Source organism: Ailuropoda melanoleuca, chromosome 19, assembly GCF_002007445.2.
Source record: "Ailuropoda melanoleuca isolate Jingjing chromosome 19, ASM200744v2, whole genome shotgun sequence".
Classification (NCBI taxonomy): domain Eukaryota; kingdom Metazoa; phylum Chordata; class Mammalia; order Carnivora; family Ursidae; genus Ailuropoda; species Ailuropoda melanoleuca.
The window spans coordinates 11,561,033-11,582,579 of record NC_048236.1 but is presented as its reverse complement, the minus strand read 5'-3'; the positions used below and the strand labels follow the sequence as shown (position 1 = coordinate 11,582,579).

Genomic DNA, 21,547 nt, shown 5'->3' with positions numbered 1-21,547 from the left:
AGTGACTGCCACTCTTCATTTCTCTTTTACGACATTATACCAAAAAAAAAAAAAAGGGAAAGAAATCAACAGAAACACACCAAAATACACCATGCCCCTTAAATTAGCAGATTTAAAAGTAAAACTTGAAGCAAGGATTTGTTATACTTTGATTCAAACTCTATTTACAAATTAAATTGCACTTACAAAGACAACAACATTTCTAATATGGTTAATTTGCTTTATTGTGGTTTTATATCTCAATATAAAACTTTAAAGCTTTCTTCCATTAAAATCATACTTCCTTTTGCAGTACATAATTCATTTATCCTCTGAATTTCTGAACCGGTTTTCTCCTTTTGTGCTTTTCTGCTCTATTTTATTTTACAAATGGCATATACTTTCCAAATAGGTGCAATCAGACACTGCACTCATTGTAAGAGACTCATTCATAAAAAGTTAAAGTGTAAGACATGAAATATTAGCAATCTAATCCTTTGGTTCATCTTTTAAAAAAAAATCAACTGATAAAATTTACTAATTGGTGGTAACTCTTTTTTTTGGTTAAAAACAAATCCACCAGGTAGATTACTGATTAAAATCCAACACTGCTTTAAAAGTACCACATTCCCAGTCTCATCTCACTGCTCAAGGATGCCACTGCGTACAACTGGTTTGACATGATTCAGGATACAGTAAGGCACAAGTGGATGGTACAAGTGAAAACAAATAGTTTAGGGCTGTTGCTTTTTTTTTTTTTTCCTGCACAAATACTAAAATATGTACCGTTTCCAAAACAAAATAACAAAAAAGAAATACACATTTTTTTGTTACGAAATACCTATACAAAATTTTTAAATTTACACCATCTGAGCTGCCAAAAAGTTTTTTAAAAAAGGATCAATTATGCCCCGTACATAAAACTCTCTCTCATCATCAGTAGGTCCAAGAGAACTTGGGCTCAAAATGTCCCAGCACTCTACGGGAGGGAGGAGGATCAACAAAATTCCCCTTCCTGCGCTCCCTCACCCCAACATATGACAGAAACAAAGGTCAGATGTTTACAGTAGTGTATTCTACTTATGACAAATGACTGGAAGTCAGGGGAAAGGCGGCACACCGGGGGCGCACTGGTGCCCTGGCTGGCTGAGGAGCCCGAGTAAGGCACTTCCATGGGGAGAGCAGCAGCCCAGCGCGCGGCCTGGGCGGTGACGCGCACGCGCCCACACCCACGTTCCCGGGCGGTGACGCGCACGCGCCCACGTGCCCATGTTCCCCGGCGGTGACGCGCACGTGCCCACGTTCCGGGGAAGCCCCAGGACTGCGCGAGGCTCCTCAGGGAGGAGACAGGATCTCAACAGCAGGGGAAGACACGGGAGGTAAAACTCGAAGGTGCAGTTCTATACAGAAGTGGTCACTCGGTCAATGGCGTGATTGACCTCGTTTTTGTTTGAATCCAGTCCTTTAGCAGCATTCATGTCATTCCGTAAATTCTCCACTGTCTTTTTCATGTTCTTTAGCTCCCCTGGGTGTGGAGTGGCTCGCCGCAGAAGTGTTCTCTGAAAACAAGCAGGGGAGTGAGTGTGTGGGTTTCATGCCGTGACTCTTTCAAACACGCAGCTTCAAGGTGGGGGCCCTCGGGGACAAAGCTTCCCTTCGCAGGGCGCAGGAGCTAGGAGGGGGCGGAAGCGCCTCCTTTGGAGCCCTGAGCGCTAGCAGCTGCCTACTAGCAGTTCATGGAAGATGAAAGTGTCGCATGAAACTTATCTACTCCACGTAGAAGGATTACTTTCAGAATAAACGAATACTTTGTAAAATGTAAGATTAGTGTAGGATAAAAATGAAGTTCCACGAAGGACAAGGAAACAAAGATTTTTAAGATGTTAGTGTGGGGTGTGAAGAAAGAAAAAGATAAAGGGGTAAACAAATTCTAACTTAAAATCACTGCAATGGTCTAGTACTATCTGAAGTGGTTCTGGCTTCCTTCAACCCTGGAGGCATGGGAGTGGAAGGAAAAGGGAAGCGAGAGAGAAGGGCTTCTTTTCTTACTTTGCTGCTGTGTTACTCATATTACCTACGAAAGAGAGTTCACATTCTTCTAATAAAGGCCATAGTGTTGGGAGTGAAGTGTCAGGGAAGGAACAATCTTTAAAAAATTGTAGTATTTGACATGTCACATGCTCTCTGGCTCATAAAATAGTATTTCCGTCTTGTAAATGGCCTGTCCGGGAGTTTCAGGAGGAGCAGCCTAAAGTAGGGGAACACAACACCGCAAGGGCACTACTGAGGCAGTGAAGGAATGGGTGAAATCCTCCCCTTCCAGCAAGCCATCAGGTAAGCACCAATGACTCCTTTCTGCTGAAGTCTCTTTGTCTTGCCTAATTCCTATTCTGCACTCCACTACTGTAAACAGATAAAATCCCATTTGGCGACAGCTGGAATAACAAAGACCACAGACAATTATTTAAAAGCCATCCTTTGCTTTGAGGGCTGCAGGTACTCCCTCTAAACTCTGCTTATGAACATCTCAGCACAAGGAGTTCAAGAAGCCAAAGCCAACTTCTAGTACTAGTTCAAGAGTTGCCACAGACTGCTGGAGACGTCAGTTGACCCAGAGACATTTTTAAAGCGTGGACAGAGTAACGCTAAGTAGTACTTTCAAATCTATTTTGATTTTGGGATGAAAACTTGTAAATTAACCCAACTAAGATCACAAGCAGCTCTGCTGGAGGGTGAAGAGAAGAATGATTACATCAAGGAGAGAGAGAAGCACAGCTCCACAGAAGGCAAGCCAAGTTACGCTGTGAAGTGTGAATGGAGTTATCACGCTACACCCCTAAATGGTGGTGGGGAAGAGACTTCATTCACCACCAACAACAAAAACAGAACAAATTCCCAATCAGTTTATTAGAGGCATGAAGAGATGCTATCACAAATAAAGAACAAGAGTATCAACTATTCAAGAAAAAACCCCAAAAGTTCCATTTGCTTTATATACATTTGGTGAATCAGTACCTGGAAATACCTAATTTTGTATATGCTGAAGGCAAAGCAGAGAACAGACAATTTGAAATTAAAAGAAATCCTTATTAGGTGCCACTGTTGATCTTGGAAGGCTTTTAAATTTTGATTTTTCAGGGAAGCCAACAATCTCCATTTCCATACCGTTTCGTTGTCTTCTTCATCTCTCTCATCTTCCAAAAATCGGATTGCACTGACTCTGTTCACCGCACGCTCATTCCAGGCCTCATCCGGGACATCATTCACCAAGCTCTCCAGTGCCCCACAGCGAGGCAGGTTCTCTGTCATAACAAAGACCACATCAACTGGGAACTTGGGTTTGTGTGACTGGTAACTGCTATGTAGTATTTCAAAAAATACTACAATTTACAGAATCCTTTTTCACAATTCTTTTCTATATACTAACTTTAAGAACTTTCTCATGAGGGGTGCCTGGGTGGCTCAGTTGGTTAAGCATCTGACTCTTGATCTTAGCTCAGGTCTTGATCTCAGGGTTGTGAGTTCAAGCCCTATGTTGGGCTCCACGTTGAGCATGGAGCCTACTTAAAAACAAAAGACAAAAAACAAAAAACCTTTCTCATGACACTGATGTGGCTGCACATGTTGGACACTAGTACCGAAACACATTCTGCTGTTTTCCCCTTGGGGTCTTAAAAGCTCCTCTAACAAGGCTGGGATTGTCAAGATAGCTTTGGGGCCGTTCCACCTAGGGGACTCCTGTTCTCCCAGAGCACGCTAGTTCTCAGCAAAAGATTTACATCAGCATTTGATGTTAATGTGAATATTTTTTTTAAAACCACATATAATTTACAAAACAAAGGTACAATGACTTAAAATAACGGATTGGCTTAAAAACTATTTGTCAGTGGGGGTGCCTGGGTGGCTCAGTTGGTTAAACACTGACTCTTGATTTCAGCTCAGGTCATGATTTCAGGGTAGTGAGATCAAGTCCTGGTCGGGCTCCGCGCTCAGTGTGGAGTCGGCTTGAGATCTCTCTCCCTCTCCCTTTGCCCCTACCACTCGTGCTCTAGCTCTCTAAAATAAATAAATAAATCTTAAAACAAAATAAAACAAAACAAAAAAACCCCGTTTGTCAGTGATGTTCAATACTAATCCTCTAAACCACCAGTTTGGATTTTAAGGGACTCTTTCAACTTTTTTAAGATTATTTGTATTTTCAGCCTTAGCAATAATTCAAACCCAAAAGGCTGTTTAAGAAATTTCAGATACGCGAAGCAGGTGTGAGGGGTACTTTTTCTATGAAGGTGCAGGGGAACGAACCTTCCCAGAGGACACCCACGGTAACACCTGGGCTGGCTCTAGGGGCATATTAGACAAATTAGAGGTCTTATGGACAGGTATTAGCTCCTACTAATTCTCGTAGCCGTGTGAGTATTGTTCTTAATTTCACCTTGGCAAGTAGGTTCAGAAGGCAGCTGAGGAAGCAAGACACAGGTCAAAATCTTCTCTCCTGTGGTATGGTCTGTGTCCGTCTGGAACGTGAGCAAGGGCTGGGACTGGTTGTCAGACAACCACAAAGCCTTCAGCTTCAAGGCGGTCAGGGATAAAGGCAGATGTAACAGCCTAATTTAAAACAAAAGGAGACATCAAGGTCTCAGATTTTATAATTACATCAATTCCTATCAATACAGATAGAAAAAAAAAACACCATTACAAAGAACCTCCTGGGATTGGACTCAACATGGAACAAAATGTTATGTTTATAATAAAATCCTTGGTGTACTCTTTGTGAGCACACTCCTCAGTCCGTCACTGTGCCTCCCTCTCTGTCATCTCTCTCATCAGCACCTCTGGCCACAGGGCAAAACATTAGGAGGTTTCGATTTAAAGAGAAAAAAGCCAGTGTGACTGTAGAAGGACCCAGAAGCAGGAGTTCCTACTGAATCAATGGCAGTAGCCTCCCTGATGATGACCTGTTTTCAGAAGCACCCGGCAAATGAGGAAGAGTAGGAGATGCCTGAGGTACTAAAGAGTTTAAGTGGCAGTTATAATAAAGATTAAAACATTTCCTTTGTGCACTGTATCTTCTAGTTTCTAGACGCTCCCACTTCCCCAGATTCCTATGTGATAATTAATGTCCATTTCACATTGCTTCAGTTTAAAATGAGATCGTATATATTAAAGCACTTTAAAAACTGTAATGTGACACCTAAAGATTAATTTTATATTAATGTTTGCACACATGTCTGACAGAGTGGCTGCACCCAGTTAACTCTCTTTAGCAAAGACCAGCACCGGGAATCATATATAGTTCATACTTGCCAAAGATTACTTTAGTGCAGTGGTTCTTAACCAGCAGCGCTGCTGCCCCAGGGACATCTGGCAATGTCTGTAGACATTTTTGGGCGGTGCTGTTGGCATCCAGTGGGCAGAGGCCAGGGATGTTGCTAAACAGCCTATAATGCATAAGACAGCCTCCACAACAGAATTACCTGGCCCAAAATGCTAAAAAGGGCTGGGGGTGAAAACACTGCTTTAATAAAAACCAGTGCTTTATACAAGTCTACCAACACACTATGAAAACAACCAAACCTCGGCAGATACCAGGAATTCAAGGTTTAATGAACCTAAGGTTGTACTTGATCAAGTATTTTTACTCTAAAGATGGCTCCATGTGCATTAAATTACAATCTCAGCAGTGACTTCACAAGCTGGACAGTAATGAGCTGACTGCATTCCGTGAGCCACAGATGAGGCACATTTTCTTAAACGAAATCCCTGGCCCATGAATTCCATAAGAAATCATATGACAGCATGTATTGCTGGGGTTTTTTTATGCACTTGCATACCTATCTCCAGTTTAACACCTGTGGGAGGTCTACCTATACATCTTACCAAGAGATCAATGCTGCATTATCAGACATAGATGCCATTCTGAATGGGCAGGCTTATGGAAAATTAATTTGAACTCCATGCAGGGATCTGAAGAGAAATTGTACTCCAATACTAAACTAATCTAAATAATGTGTAAGCACAGAATGTTGTTACTTTAACAAATTAAGTAAAAATTATCAAAGAGTGCATGGAGAGTGTTAACAACAAATGCATTATTAACAAACTTCACAAGAATAAATTAATATGTTTTACAAAATACTTCCAATATACTAGTTACAGAGATTACAAAATATTTTCTTTTCCCAACAACCAGTCCAGCAAAGGCTGATCCATCCCACGCATAGATATCGGGTGCAGTACTGAGTCAGTGGAATTGTAACTTACATGGGAGTTAGGTTTCAAAGTCAATGCGTCCCTTGAAAAGTCTCTGTGTATTGTACACTCTAATACTTTGCTAATGAGGGCCCAACTGAGTGACGAATATGTATTTTTAAATCCCAGAATCTACCGAGTTAAGTGACAGGCTCATACCAACAAGGAATCTGAGAAAGTAGAAGCTTTAGAGCTGCACCTCCTATTCTGAGGTGTTGGGTCTTTGAGCGAGATAGAAAGTGAAATTTCTTATGCTTATACAACAAATTATTCCTGCCTCCGCCCAAAGGCTGTCACACATTTACTCAAATGCAAGGAAGTAAAAGACACAGACGTGCATTTGCCAGACCTGATGACAGGGACTTTTTAAAAAGAATATCCTAACACATTGAAAGCTTCAAGTACTTTAAACCCTTTTTCATTTTATTGAATAAAAGGATAATTCTTGTGAAAGTTTCAGGGTCCTACACAAGAAACTTAGAGTCAGTATCTCTGTATTTCTTAATCATGTGAGCATAAAGAAAAAAATATTAAGACTTGAAAATTGGCACAAAGCACAAATACTTACACATGGTCATGGTACCTTCTCAGAATAACTGGCTTTGCAGCTAAGTGCTAAAGCAAAGGCATAAATTAAAGGCTAAAGAGAGCGTCAATAATAACAATATAATAATAATATCCTTTTAAGGATAACAAATCATATGGTAAAAGTTAAAATAAATTACTAGTCTCTACAACAACAGATCTTATAATCACAGAACACCAGTTTCCCTGTAAAGAATCAGAGTGGCAGCCTGAACATGGCTGTTGCCAACCGAGCACACGCCACACATGGGTTTGTTGACTAAGTGTCCCATGGAGGGGTGTTCCAGTAGTGTCAAAGAAAAAAAAGAAAAAAAAGAAAAAAAAATGCTCTGTTCCCTGCCCAGTGTGTACACAGAGATTCTGCAGGCTGAGCTAACCCTCACTGATTCACTGCTGCCTGGGGCAGAAAAAACACATACACACACACTCCTCCGTTTCTCTTGGGTGAACCATCCCGGATAACAGTGTGTGTGTATGTATATATATATTCCTGCTTTTCAGACGAGTTAATAATACATTTTTGGTTTATTCTGGTACCTTCTATACACTGCAGAATCAACACAAGAAACCACAGCCCTATTTGTACATATCTTACATCTCCCTGTTTTATTTAGGATCATATCCCCTCAAAATAAAAAGCCTGTGGTTACTATTTACATCAATGGTACAAGGACTAAAGCAAATGAGTAACTATACCATAAGCCAAGTCTCTCATTTCCAATTAAATCCCTGACCAACTAACCTGAGGTGACCTTCCCCACCTCTGCACCGCTGCAGCGACTGTACCGTCAAATTTATTTAACAACTACACATGGCCTACTGATCAATGTAATACTGACTTAACCTATAGTTTCATGCTTCTTACAACTGAATGTTTCATCTTTTACCACCTACTAGAATTTTTAGTTTCAAGAAAAGTTTTCAAAACTGTTTAAAGATACATAGAGAAAATATAATCAGTGGGAAAATTTAAGTAATATGAAAATACCAAAAGGGAAGCCCCCTGTAACCTCAAGCCTCCACCCTGCCTCTAGGGGGACTATTATTAATGTTTTGTTGTACTGCATAGATATGTTGTTTTAAAAGCAAGAACAAAAATGAGACTGTCCAACAGCTGTTCTTTTTACTTGGTACCATGGGCCTCCTGTGTCACTACACAGAGAAATTATCTCACTCTTTAACTGCTTACTAGTCCACAGTATAGCTACACTGCTATGTTGTGTTTTGTCTTTTAATATTTTATTCTTAGTTTTACTGAGCTATAATTGCCATGTAATATTGTGTAACTTTAAGGTGTACCTACGATGATTGGACACATTTCTATATTCCCAAGTGACTACCACAGTAGAGTTAGTTAACACCTCCATCCAGTCACATGATCACTTTTTGTGCATGTGCGTGTGTGTGTGTTGAGACCATTTAAAGATTTTCTCAGCCACTTTCAAGGATATGAGGCAGTATTGTTAACTACAGTCACCATGGTATACATTAGGTCCCCAGAACTTATTCAACTATAACTGAGAATTTGTTCCCACTGATCAGTACCTCCCTATCTCCCCTACTCTTAGTCCCTGGGGACCACCATTCTACTCTCTATTTCTAGGAGTTTGGCTTTTTTAGATTTCACATGTGAGATCATAGAGGATTTGTCTTTTTCTGTGTGACTTATTTCACTTGGCATAATGCCCTCAAGGTCCATCCATATTGTCATAAATAACATGATTTTCTTCTCTCTTATGGCTGAAAAATATTCCATGATATATATCTCACCACATCTTCTTTATCCATTCCTCTGCTGATGATGTTTAGGTTGTTTCCATATTTTGGCTACTGTGAATAATGCTGCAGTGAACATGGGAGTGCAGACCTCTCTTCAATATCCTGTTTTCATTTCCTTTGGCTATATACCAGAAGTGGGATCGCTACAGCATATGGTAGTTATATTTTTAATTTTTTGAGGAATCTCCATACTGTTTTCTCTAGTGGCTGCACCAATTTACCTTCCCACCAGCAGGGCACAAGAGTTCCCCTGTCTCCACATTCTTGCTAACACTTGCTATCTCTTGCCTTTTTGATAACAGCCACTCTAACAGCTGTGAGGTAATATGTTTTAATATATATTTTTAAATATTTTATTTATTTATTTGAGAGAGAGAGAAACGGCCAGCGAGAGAGGGAACACAAGCAGGGGGAGTGGGAGAGGAAGACGCAGGCTCACACTGGAAGAGCCTGATGTGGGGCTCGATCCCAGAACTCCGGGATCATGCTCTGAGCCGAAGGCAGACGCTTAACAACTGAACCACCCAGGTGCCCCATTATTTTTACATTTAATTTTTTGGATTATAAAATTCAAAGTTACAAACTATTTCCCCATTGACAGCCACAGGTTCTAGGATTCGGTACTACTCTTCCTCAAAGCTCCTCAAATACTAGATATTGTGTAGTTGGTGGATACTCCTATGAGAAAGGGTAAGAATTAGGGAAATGGATCCTGTGTCCATGGGTAGCTGATGATAAAAGACATCTTCTCTGTTACTGCACCACAAGATTTGATACTTAGTTTCCAAGTGGCATTTTATAGTTACCCTATCAAACTTGTCAAAGAAAATTTGTGGAAACTAACATATAGTCTGTCTGTGTCATTTGCTATTTTTATATGCTTGAGAAAAGAGGCAAAAACTTCTGTTGTATGTGGTATAATTTCCCATGGTGTAACATTTCTGCAAGCTAAAAAGCTGACATCGTAGCCTTTTTTTTTATTAGTTTCTATACTAATACTTTAAATAAGTAGTAATTAAATATTTTAATAGGTTTAAAATTTGGTTATGAATCTGTATATACATGTGACACATTTAACTGACTCCGACAGCAGCTATGTAACTCTACTTTTTAATGGGGTTTTCTCCACCCCAGCCCAAGCATAGTAAAAATTTAACTTTCCCTTCTGAGAACTAGAGATTGTAGGCTTCACTCAGGTGAAAAACAGTTTTCAGGCATCAGAGCCATCTTTCTGCTCAAGAATTAGCGATGCAAATTCATGCTCACAGGTGTGGCAAGAATCCAGGAAGGTTTGGAGTCACCGGGTTTCTACTGCTGGAGTTCAGGAAAGAAGCACCACCCTTCCAAGCTCTATGTGCAGGCTTCACTCCACCCAGCAGAAAGCAATTTTGAGTTTCCAGTAACCAGTCAGTGGTTTAAGAATCTATCAAGACGTTCTGAAAGCCTTAACTTGAAAATGGTGGGCCCTCCCTGAGGCCTGCTGAGTCCTGCTATTTATTAGCAGGACTACTCAAATCCATTAGCCAGAATGAGAAATGGTGGCCTGTGCCTGACCTAAGTGACCAGTTAATCAGCACTTAGCACACAATCCCCCAAACGCTCTTCCAACTGCTATCTCTCATTTAAAATCATTGATTATTTTCCCCTGGCTGAGCACTTTTTCTCCTATCTATATAACACTCAAAAGCATTTTTTTTTAAGTTCCTTTGGCAATGCAGCCTGTGATACAAGGCATTTTGCAGTGGCCTACCATTCACTTGGCAAAGCTAACATTTTTAACATTTTCTCGGACGACAAATATTTACCAGGCTTCTATCGTGTTCCAGGCACTGTGCAGGGATAAATGGTGCAGTGGCACAAATGCCAAATCTGACAGGTTTAGATGGCTACACATGCATAAGCCGGCAGTTATCATACGGTGCTGTGAGTGCTATGTCAGGGGGGATTCAAAGAAGCACGCTCCATGCAAAGAAGTCTCCCCAGAGAAAATGAAAACATGAGTGATAAGAGATAAAAGTGGGAGTCAGAGAAGAGGGTCTCAGGCAGGAAGAGTAGCTGGGCTAGGCTCAGGGGAAAGAAAGTGCATCTTTGATCTGAGGTGACAAAATTAGTTCAGACTGGCTGAAACAAATCCATATTCTATACAGGTGAAGAGAAGGCACATTACAAAACAAGGGAGCAGTCTACCATGACCTCTGACCTCAGAACTTGAGAAATGGCACTGCTGTGACCTTGGGAAATACCAGTTGAATGGCTCTTCACTTGGATTATGACTACTTGGAGATTCTGACATTAGCTGGGCCAGAAAAATGTCCCTGAATACAATTTTGTTTACAATTTCAGGGGGTTCAGAATCACTAGCAGAGCACATCAAGACCCCTGGTTAAAATCTAGTTCAAACTCATTCAAGCTCATCCTTCAGATGAGGAAACCCAGAGGCTCACGATGACTTACAAAAGCTATCAAAGTTAAGGGAAAACCTAAGTATCCCAGTTCTCAGGCAGCACTGTTTCCCTTACATCCCTGTACTGCTGTTCTGGGAAGCGTTTCTACAGAAGCGTCCACTTAAACTTCAAAGTGCCCGGCACTCAGGCCGTCCATGACCTCTCCTACTCCCTCCAGATCCATCACTCCTGCTCTCAGATTAACAACTTTCTGGCCCTGTATCCTTTGACTAATTGGTACATATTCTACAAGACGGAGCAAAGGCAAGATGGCAAGGACGCATAAGACGGGTGGATGAACATTTGGTTCTTTTTCTCAAAACAAGCAAACCAGAACATGCTTACCTGTTTCCTGCCACATCCAGGACATGAAGCTCTGTGGCCTGCGACACCTCTGCAGGTATCCGACTTAGTCTATTGTCACGCACACAGAACACGGTGAGACTGCAGCACCCTCCAATCTACAATGAGAAAGAAAATACACCTTTTTTTCCAGGTTTTTGTGGAAGATGGTGGTGGGACTGGGGTATCCTGTTTGTCAAATGGCATGAAAAGGACACATAAATGGTATCATATGATTTTAAGTTTCACTGAGACCAACTATGATTAGTTTAAATCATATAAAACACTAAGTAGTCCAATAAGTTCATAAAAATCTCTGCAATACATTAAATGTACATATTCTAAACTAAACCAAGAAAATAACAGTACAGTTCAAAAATCTCTTTCTGAGAAGCAAGTCATTTTCCGCTATCTAATGCAACCGTATCTTTTATTTTATTTATTATTATTTTTGAAGATTTTTATTTATTTGTTTGACAGAGAGAGAGACAGCCAGCGAGAGAGGGAACACAAGCAGGGGGAGTGGGAGAGGAAGAAGCAGGCTCCCAGCAGAGGAGGGAGCCCGATGTGGGGCTCGATCCCAGACCCTGGGATTATGCCCTGAGCTGAAGGCAGACGCTTAACGACTGAGCCACCCAGGTGCCCCAAACTGTATCTTTTAAATATGTTAAGTAAGCTACCCAGGTTCAGACAAATATTATTTGGTAATATGGGTAAAACTTGGTAAATATTATTTGGTAGATTAAGAATTCTAAGTTTCAAAAATAAGGCCAACAATGATACACAAACACCCCTTTGAAGACCTGCCCATTATATTAAATCCAGTGTTCTCAGTGTCTCAGTTCATTTCAAAAATACAAAAAACAAAAAACAGAAGAAAGAAAATAGAAGTAGTAAAAAAATGGGTATTGGATAGACAATACAGTACATTAATTTTCCACATCTAATTGCTTTTGGTCATTCACAACTTGGTAAATTCATTATTTGTTTTCCTTTCACAAATGCAAAATCAACAATATTTTAGCAAAAACTGAATCTGGTAAATACACACATTAATCTGGTAAACTTAATGCTGGTAGAAACATATCAATATCTACATCCACACCAAATCTGATTACTATTTATTTATTATTTATTTTTAAAGTAAGTGATTCAAAGATAATTGAGCTTTGTATGAGCCTGACCTTCAAAAAAGAACATAAGCACAAAAGAACTAAGTCATTTTCTTGAACAACCTGCCACGGTTTCTATGGTCAGGAAAGCTGAACCAAGGGGGTGGAAAAATAACTCAATCTCAGACACAACATTCTGCAGGACTCCATACAGTACTACACTCTTCCTGTACTCACTATCCTTGAACCAGAGTGATTACAAGAAAAGGCTCATGAAGGAAGCTATTGATGTCTCCCTGACACATGGAAAAATACTCCACAGCTTCCCACTTGGGGAGAGGCAGGAGATTTGCATCTTCAATGATAATCTGAGTACATCTTATGTCCTTTTCTATGTGTTTAACATACATATATATGTTAAAAAAGCAGAATGTATATTTATGAAATTGCTACATAATTACCTTCATAAACACTCTTACTATGTTTTCCTTTAGGAGTTAATATAAAAACTTGAGATCATGTATTTAACCATAATGGATACAAAAGAAAAATAAACATATAAGAAAATACAAACTAACATTTGTCTAAAATGGAAAACACCCAGATATGTAGAAAGGCTTTTAGACTGTCCCCATGATTTCTCAGTATTCACATTTCCCAACCCAGCAAAACTGATGCATCCACTGGCCCCTGAAATATAACATTTTGGTCCCACTGTGTCTTATAGAAATGCTCTTCTTTTTTCTGTCCTTCTAAATCTTATCAACTTTCCACAAATAGCTAAATATCCTCTATGCCATCAAGTCTTCCCCAAACCCCACAGTCCATATTGATACACTGCTCTCTGCGTTTCTAATTATGGTCTATACAAACCCTCTGACAGATTGTTTCACTGAGCTGTTTAACTTGCATATGTCCATATAACCAAGGTGCTTGGCAAGTGCAGTACCCATCCTACCTACCTACCAACTTTTCTCATCTAGATATGTTTATTCACTATGTTTATTTACTTACTAGTGAAAGCCTGCTACTTGAAGTTAATATCTGCTTCCATGTGTAGAAATGAAAACCACAAAACTCTTCTTTTTTCTATTAAGAATCATTAGAGAGGCCTCTCTTAGGTTTTACAAATATAGGGCCCCAATATCATGACCTAAAAGAGATATACAACGGGATCTTTGAAGGGCTTGGCATTCTTCCCTCTTAAGGAAGAGAATCATCAGTTTTACTCAGATGCCCAGGAATATTATGGGAGGATTCAAAACTGAATCTTTTGAGGATTGACATGATTAGATTTTCTCTGATAAACTGAGATGATCCCAACAAAGATCTATTCATGGGAAGAAATCCCCAAGCTCCTCATGCAGGGGAACCCCCCATGAACCTGCAACATGTACACTGGACTCTGGGTTCAGTGGTGGGCCTGTGTGCCACATGGAAGGTCCTCCAGGTCAGCATGTGGCTGAGGCTAGACCTCACTTTAACCTTATCATCCTGGCCTGGTTTTGAAGACATAAAATTTATCTGCACTCCAGGGAGGCAAAGCAGTTATTCACATACACAACCCTCACAACAGTAAAATAAGCTACTGGAGCATGTATAGAGCTAAGACTGCATCATAATCGTGGGCACTTTGTCATGAAGCTGTCCACTGCTCCAGCCACCTGTAGGATATCTGTTTTGGGGTCCTAATACTATACCATGTGAACATTTTCAATTTGTATCAATGTACATATACTATCTATAAAAAATTAACTAAAATGGGTCAGAGAGGGCTCTAACAGTTGTTGGAGCAATAAAAGTTCTGGACAAGTAAACACCCCTTAAGTCTTTTTGGGGGGGAAATAATGTGAACTCCCAATGGAGTGTGTGAGCTCCCTACTGTGTTTATAGTCTCATTTATTTATTTTTTCTTTTTCCTTTCCCATTCTAATCTCTAATCCATCTGAGACCTCAAGGAGTGGAATGCAATTGTATTCAAGAGCCTCCTAGGCACTCTGGGTTGTCACAGCAGGCAGAGTGACCTCCTGATCTCTATTGTCAAAGGATATCGGAAAACAATGAAACAATGCCAACAAAGAGCGAGTGTTATTGCCCAGTGTGCTGGGGACGCCTTCATCACCCTCAGAAGCACGTGCTGTCCTAGGCAAAACAGTGCACAAATAGAGACCTCTTTCCAAATCAGCCAGGAAGGCATGGCATGAACCTTTGGCTTTAAGACAAGACCATTAAGCAGTAAAAGCCATAACTCAAAAGGTACAGCTCTTCGTACATCAGAGAGAAATGTGGCACACTGGAGTAGGATGCTCTGGGATCACACAGACCTGGGTTGGATCTGAGGCTCAGTCATGTGTTTTATGTGTTTGACTATGTTACTTTAACCAAAGTAACAATCGGGATTAAATTAAACGAAACCACAAATACAATTTAGCACCTATTGCAGAACCTGGTCTAATAAATGTGGCTGGCAAACCAATGTGATGGTTATTGTCTTTTCAAGAAGTGAAAGTCCCAGATCCAAAGCACGAGCTCAGTCAACACTTGTGTGCCTGCTGTGTTGTTGGAAGTGCGCTGATGTTAGTGAGCTCCTCCTAGAACACACCTGACCTTCTTAAAAAAATCTCTCCCCAGCAATGCATCACAGTGACAAAATGACAAAATGTCACTGTGATCAATACTAGGGATACATACACTGTGACTCTACTGCTAGAGAAGCACGGGCGTGAGCTCAGTACTGCAGTATACATACGGTTCGTGTGTATTTCTGCTTTCAGGAGGCAGAGTTTACAGGGTCCTGAGCGATCATCAGGATAAAATGCCTGTATCACTTAGAAATTCTGGGAAGCAGAGTCACTGTTTAAATAACTTATTACCAGTTACGTAGGAAGCTGATATTTTTAAACTTCCTTAAGCCACATAATAGCACCTTCCCAGAATATAAGGGGTTGGACTTGGAGAACTACAGAATGTAGCTGAGAATCTTTGTTTTGCTGGTTTTTGTGTCTTAATTCCAGACAATACCTTCCTTCACTGTTTGGACCTGATTTGACCCATCTCCAGGAGATGGGACCTGCAGGTCATTGAGCAAACCCTTAGTCGGGTCAGCTGCACTATGTATTAATTGCCTGCAGGTGACAGAACTCAAGAGGAGATAATCACAGTGATCCAAAGAGAAAGCCTGTATTAGTCATCTTTGTATACGTGTATTCCACTTTCTGAACACCTGCCCCAAGTGTGAAGAAACTTTCCTTTTCCTTCAGTATCGGCCTTTTAATATTCTATGTAACAGAACAGAACCCATATTTCACTGGCAGAAAGGAAAACGTACAATAAGCAAAATCTGGTCAAAATACAATTTGAGCTGTAATAACATGGTGAGTAATTTTAGAAACCAAAGACTGTTTTTTGCTTTTCCCATCATCATCCACGGCATATTATTCGAATGTTCCTATTTCATAAATATTTTGGAAATCATGTGGCTTTGGGACTTCTTGAATTGTTGGGCCACTGACATCAAAATATCCACTAATAGCTATGGCATTCTTCATTTCTAATTATAAAACAGTATGTTACATTGACTGGAAAGTAAAAACCATATATACACGCAAATAAAGGCACAAGGAAAAACTCTGACCAAATCCTACCCCAAAGGGATAATCGGTATTAACATTCTGAAGCACAATCTTTCGGTATTACTGCCATGCACTTGTGATTATATGTATATGCTTCGATGAAATTAGGACCAACACTATGATCTTCAGCGCCCTTGTTTACATATGACATCAGAAATGTCCTCCCACATCATTATGTTTCTAAAAGGACTTTTATTGACCACATAACTATTTCATTCTATAGATGTCTCGCAGATGACTTCACAAATTTCCCACATTAGACGCTTCTAGTTTGTTCTGCCATTTCTTTTCTGTGTAATCTTGGGCGAGTTACTTCAGCTGAGTCTGGGTTTCCAGGTCTGTTGGATGTTGATAACGACGTACCTAGCCCTCCCAGGACTGCTGTGAAGAACAGACACGAATATGCAGGAAAGTACAGTGTCTGGCACTTGTGAACTGCCCCGTATGTGTACCTATTAGCTGCCCCTACGTATACACGAGAAATATTCTCGTGCATGGTTTTCATGTGTACCACAACTGTGTTCCTATGACAAAGCCCTAGAAGTAGCATTGCAGAATCAAAGGGTATGAACACTTTCAAAGGTTTCAGTATTACCCTGTTTCCTTCCAGAGAAGACATAATAATTTATACTTCCATCTTATCTATGCATTTTCCAGTGCCCTTGCCAACATTTGATATCATTTTTCTTTTAATCTTGACAATCTGATAGGTCAAAAAGCTTCCATTAACATTTCTGTGAATACTAATGGGGCTAAAATTTTTTCACATAGAAACCCATTTCTATTTTTTCCTTCTGAATCACTTATTGTTTATTGTGGTGGGTTTTTTGCTTTAATTTTTGTCCACTCTTCTCTAGTGGTAACATCTTTTTCTCAATGATCTGGAAGGATTTCTTTTCTTTCTTTCTTTTTTTTTTTTTTTTTTAAAGATTTTATTTATTTGACAGAGACAGCCAGCGAGAGAGGGAACACAAGCAGGGGGAGTGGGAGAGAAAGAAGCAGGCTCATAGCAGAGGAGCCTGATGTGGGGCTCGATCCCATAACGCCAGGATCACGCCCTGAGCCGAAGGCAGATGCTTAACCGCTGTGCCACCCAGGCGCCCCTGGAAGGATTTCTAATAGAGTAAGGAGAGACCACCTTCATCTATAATGTTGTAAGTGTCCCGTGGCCCCCAGGCCGTCTTTACCTTCTTGAAGATCAGAAATCTAATTTTCATGTAGACAAATCTATCAACTGTTTTTTTTGTGGGGTTTTCTTAGGACTTGTTTCATCTTTTAAGTTTGGGAATGCCTTCTCCATTTTGAAATCCAATGGCCAACTATATTTTATTCTAGTATTTTTAGGTTTTATCTTATTTCTTTTATCATAACCCATTTTAGAATATGATGGAAGCTTATACTAAATCATAATAAGACAGAAAGCCATCCATAAGCCGAATTCTCTATCACCACACTTCTGAAAATCACAATATTTATGGGTAATTAACATTTACAGAGTACCTGATTTAAAAACAAGCTTTGATAAATGATCTGCAAATCCTATCTATTGACTGGATAAGTGTGATGGAGTCAAGATCACTTTCATGTTGACTTAACGGAGACAAAAGACTGGACTCTAAACTTGGACACACGTTCAATTTCTTCCAGCCAGAAACTCTTTAGCTGGTGCAGGCTATTCAAAGGTAAGATTTGGCTGGGGAATACTATGAAGTTGTTGGCTCTCTTTCACCATACCCACAATCACACATAAACCAACTCCCTGTCTGTCCACACATCACACAACGCAGTCTCTTCTTAATTCTTCCCACCACCAAAAACATGAGTTTTTTAGGAAGCCTTCTTTCCCCCGGAAGCATACACACTTACACGACAGGATGAGAAATAAAAGGCACAAATAAGTAGCTTGAAAAATCAGAAGCATGCCACGTGTAGCAAATAAAGCAAATCTAGCCTTTCCATTAGAGAGAGAACTGTGCTGACAAACCAGAATTTAGTGAAGACAGATGAGCTGCCACGTTATGCCTTTCGAAATTTCTGAATAACTTAAAATGTAATTCACAGAAAGGCATTCTTTTGAGAGAGAACAATCTGAACAAATCTGACAAACACATAACAAAATAAGGTTCCAGGCCATGCGGTCATTTAAAAAAAAGCGAGTTTAGAGGAAAATGTCCACTATTTTACAATGAGGAACACACAAAGCAGTCAGTTGATTTGAAATCTTCATGCATTTAAGAAGCAAAATGGAAGTTAGAGATGCAACTGTGGTCTGAACAATACTTACAAGATAACAAGTTTACCCGACTTTTCTAAATTTCCAAGCAGCTAACAATTAAGAAAACAAGAGACATTCATTGATTTGCAAATGTTTACTACAAGTAACACCACAAAACACAAACAGAATCTATTATTGTGACCCACACAGTACATTTTCCCTTCATTTGGGAAAAAAATAAAAACAAATAAATGCTGCCAGAGACTGAGGAGCTGTGCTCTAAAGCATGATATACAACAGTATCAAATTGAAGGAAGACAAAAAGTAGGGAGAGCTACATGGCACACCAGACCAATCGCAATTAATACAATTATGGGTTTTTGGCATATATATTGAATAGGTCAGCATTTCAGCTGAGATGTGTCATGCACGCAGCTTAATTGTTCGAGAGAGGGGAGTAGAGTTTTGCAAGTGCAGAACCCAATCAAGGAAAGTACAGGATACGATCAAAGGGTATCAAGCTTGGAGGCAGAGCAAGTGCACACACACACACACACAGTCCCTAGGCCCTGCTGCCCCGATTCCCGCGCCCCCCCCCGCCCTCACACATGCGGTCACAGGGTTTACCACACTCACTCATTGCACAGAGACTCATGGAACAGCTATGCCGTGCAGACCAACACGACACACTTCGAGTCAGGAGGCCTGCAGTGGTCTGACTGCTCAGCCCCAGTGGTCAACGGCAAGCACTCAGCAGCCATTTCTACTGGGTCACCACTGTAACCCACAGCAGAAATAGGGACACGGCTCGGCATTTTCCTACCCTGGGGGGTGAGTGTGCGTGAGTAGTAGTGAAGGTGTGCTAGAAGAGAGCCAGTTCCAAAAAACCTCAACACTCTCTGCTTTATCTCACAGCTGCAGGAAAGGGCACAGACCTTATTCAGTTATCAAGCTCTACATGCCAGAAAACCCATCACAATTTCATAGAGAGCGGGTAACACGTGAGAGCTAACTAAAATGCCGTGAAGCTAGAACTATTTACACAACACGTTCACTTTCCACATCCTGAGATGCTGTTCTAATAAATTTACACAGATGCACAGCATGTGGTGGGCATATCCCTCTGAAGCCTGAGAACAAGTTTCATTCTCTTAAAATATAAAGAGGACAGATGCTGACATGATGGCAGTAATTTTACACAAATAAAATGTTAAATTTGTGCCTAGGATGTATTCTTTGCAAGAGAATCAGAAGAGGGGGACTGGGAAGATGGGCTGCGTGGGAAAACTTACTGGGGATGGACATTCAAGTCCCAAGTGCTCTCTTCAGCACTAACCTTGAAAATGATCCCTAAATGTATTAATTTTCTAACACGTCCAAACTAAAGATAGTTTGACCTCTCTTTACCGACTCAAGGTCCTGTCTTACCTCAGGGCCACACGTGAAAAGGCTGCATTGAGTCTGTATGCCCTGAGTGGCCATGCTTTTCTCGGCCTGTGGAAGAACAGTGAGCGGGCTGTGGGGGACACATCTCTGGAGCCCGTTCTACCAACTGCTAGCTATGTGAGGCCTGCTAAGGAAGGCTTTCCACTGGCCTCAGCTTCCTCATCTGGAAAATGAGGAACTCTCCCTACAACTTCAAAAGCTGTTGTGTGGATTCAGGGAGTTAACAAACATGACAGCACCTAGAAAGAAAGTAATCAATCTTCCCTACTTCTCTGTGCACGTGTCTACGTGTCCAGTCTGCTACCCATTCAACAAGAGTAAAATCAATATTCAGAATATCAGCTCTGTGTTTTGGTTTATCACTGTGAGACCAGAACCAACATGTTCTGAGCAGCAGAATCTCCTACTTGTGTCCCAGTTTAACGGAGACGTACTGAAGTCTTTCTGCGGGCAATAGTTTTATTGAAGTGCCAGTGCTCAGAGTAAGGGTGGGTCAAAATATGGCCACATTTATGACAAATACACTCCATGCTTCCCTTCAGGAATGTTGGCCATCTTGCCCAGGCAGAAGACTGGGACACAGAGGGTATAGCACCAAGACAAGGAAAGAGAAAGAGAAACCAGGCAAAGCTCAGACACCCTGAGAAGGGCTCTAGGAAAATAAGAATCCACAAGTTCTGGCTGGTGCGATGGCAGCTTTAAAATTATCCCAAGAGAGATGCAGGAAAGGGTCAAAACAGAGATAGGAAGGACACTGCGCCTGGCCAGGGATCATATCACACAAAATCACACCTTTTCATGTGAGGCCTAGCAAAGGGGGCAGGGTTCACCAACATTTGATTGGGGGAAGGAAGGCAGTTAAACTGAGTTTCAGGCTAACGGCTAACAAAAAAAAATCAACTCCCCATCTTCCAGTTCTCCTAGCTCCAAACAGAAGGCAAGCCTTCTTGTTAAACATCACACATGCTTCCTTGTTTAATCTGCTCTGAGTTTCCTTCTTATTTTCAGCAATTCCCTTGCCAGAACTGAAGTGTCTCTACGTCTGTATTACTCCCCACAATGCATGGCGATGGTCCCCTCTCCTGGTTGGACCATTGACAAAAAAAAGTATAAGTGAATAATAATAATCCTAAGAATCTGGCTACAGCTTCCCATTCACCTTCCTCTAGGTGCATGCCTCTGTGAAGAGTTCATTCACTCTCCCCCAGGCATGAACACTGCCTACTATCCATCTCTGCCCACGAGAAGGTTTGCATCAAGATCCACTTTTATAATTCCAATGGCTTAGGCAGCAGTTTAATTTCACACTAAACTCAGACCCGATGTTATCTACTTCCTCTGCTAAGCTCCCAAACTACCTATTTCTGTCAATGGTTCTCTGTATGTCAAGCCCGAAATGTCAAACTCTCTCTTTCTCCCACATAAAATCCTCTCAATTCACCTTTCTCAACAATGCTCAGTCATCTGGACCCACCTACTCGCTTTCATGCTATTGATGATTGTTCTTTGATATAACTCTTCCAACCATCTCTGTGCTCACAAATGAGAGTACATAACATTTAAAAAGCACCGCATTACGTCTTTTAAAACGTGACATTTTTGATCCCTTGTGTGCTGTTATTTCTTTACAATTATTGTTTTTTTAAAGCACATACCTCTTTTGGTAACGACACTAATTTATTTCTGTCTGCATTCAAGTTGTTCAACTTCTTAAGTTTTCCAATGCTCTTAGGTAAGGTCTGTTAAAATAACATTTTAATTATT

General features: G+C 40.7%; 1 protein-coding gene across 1 annotated transcript in view; it reads right to left on the bottom strand.

The window, feature by feature from the left end:
- Positions 1-206: 206 nt before the first annotated feature.
- The window catches only part of LRRC1 (leucine rich repeat containing 1), a 128,119-nt gene continuing 106,778 nt past the window's right edge, over positions 207-21,547 (bottom strand). The window contains exons 10-14 of the mRNA XM_034648297.1: positions 21,439-21,522; positions 11,382-11,497; positions 4,412-4,584; positions 3,145-3,281; positions 207-1,538 (exon numbers count right to left, since the gene is read on the bottom strand). Of these exons, the coding sequence (XP_034504188.1) occupies positions 1,380-1,538; positions 3,145-3,281; positions 4,412-4,584; positions 11,382-11,497; positions 21,439-21,522 (669 nt within the window). The 3' untranslated portion in view covers positions 207-1,379. The remainder of the gene's footprint in view (positions 1,539-3,144; positions 3,282-4,411; positions 4,585-11,381; positions 11,498-21,438; positions 21,523-21,547) is intronic.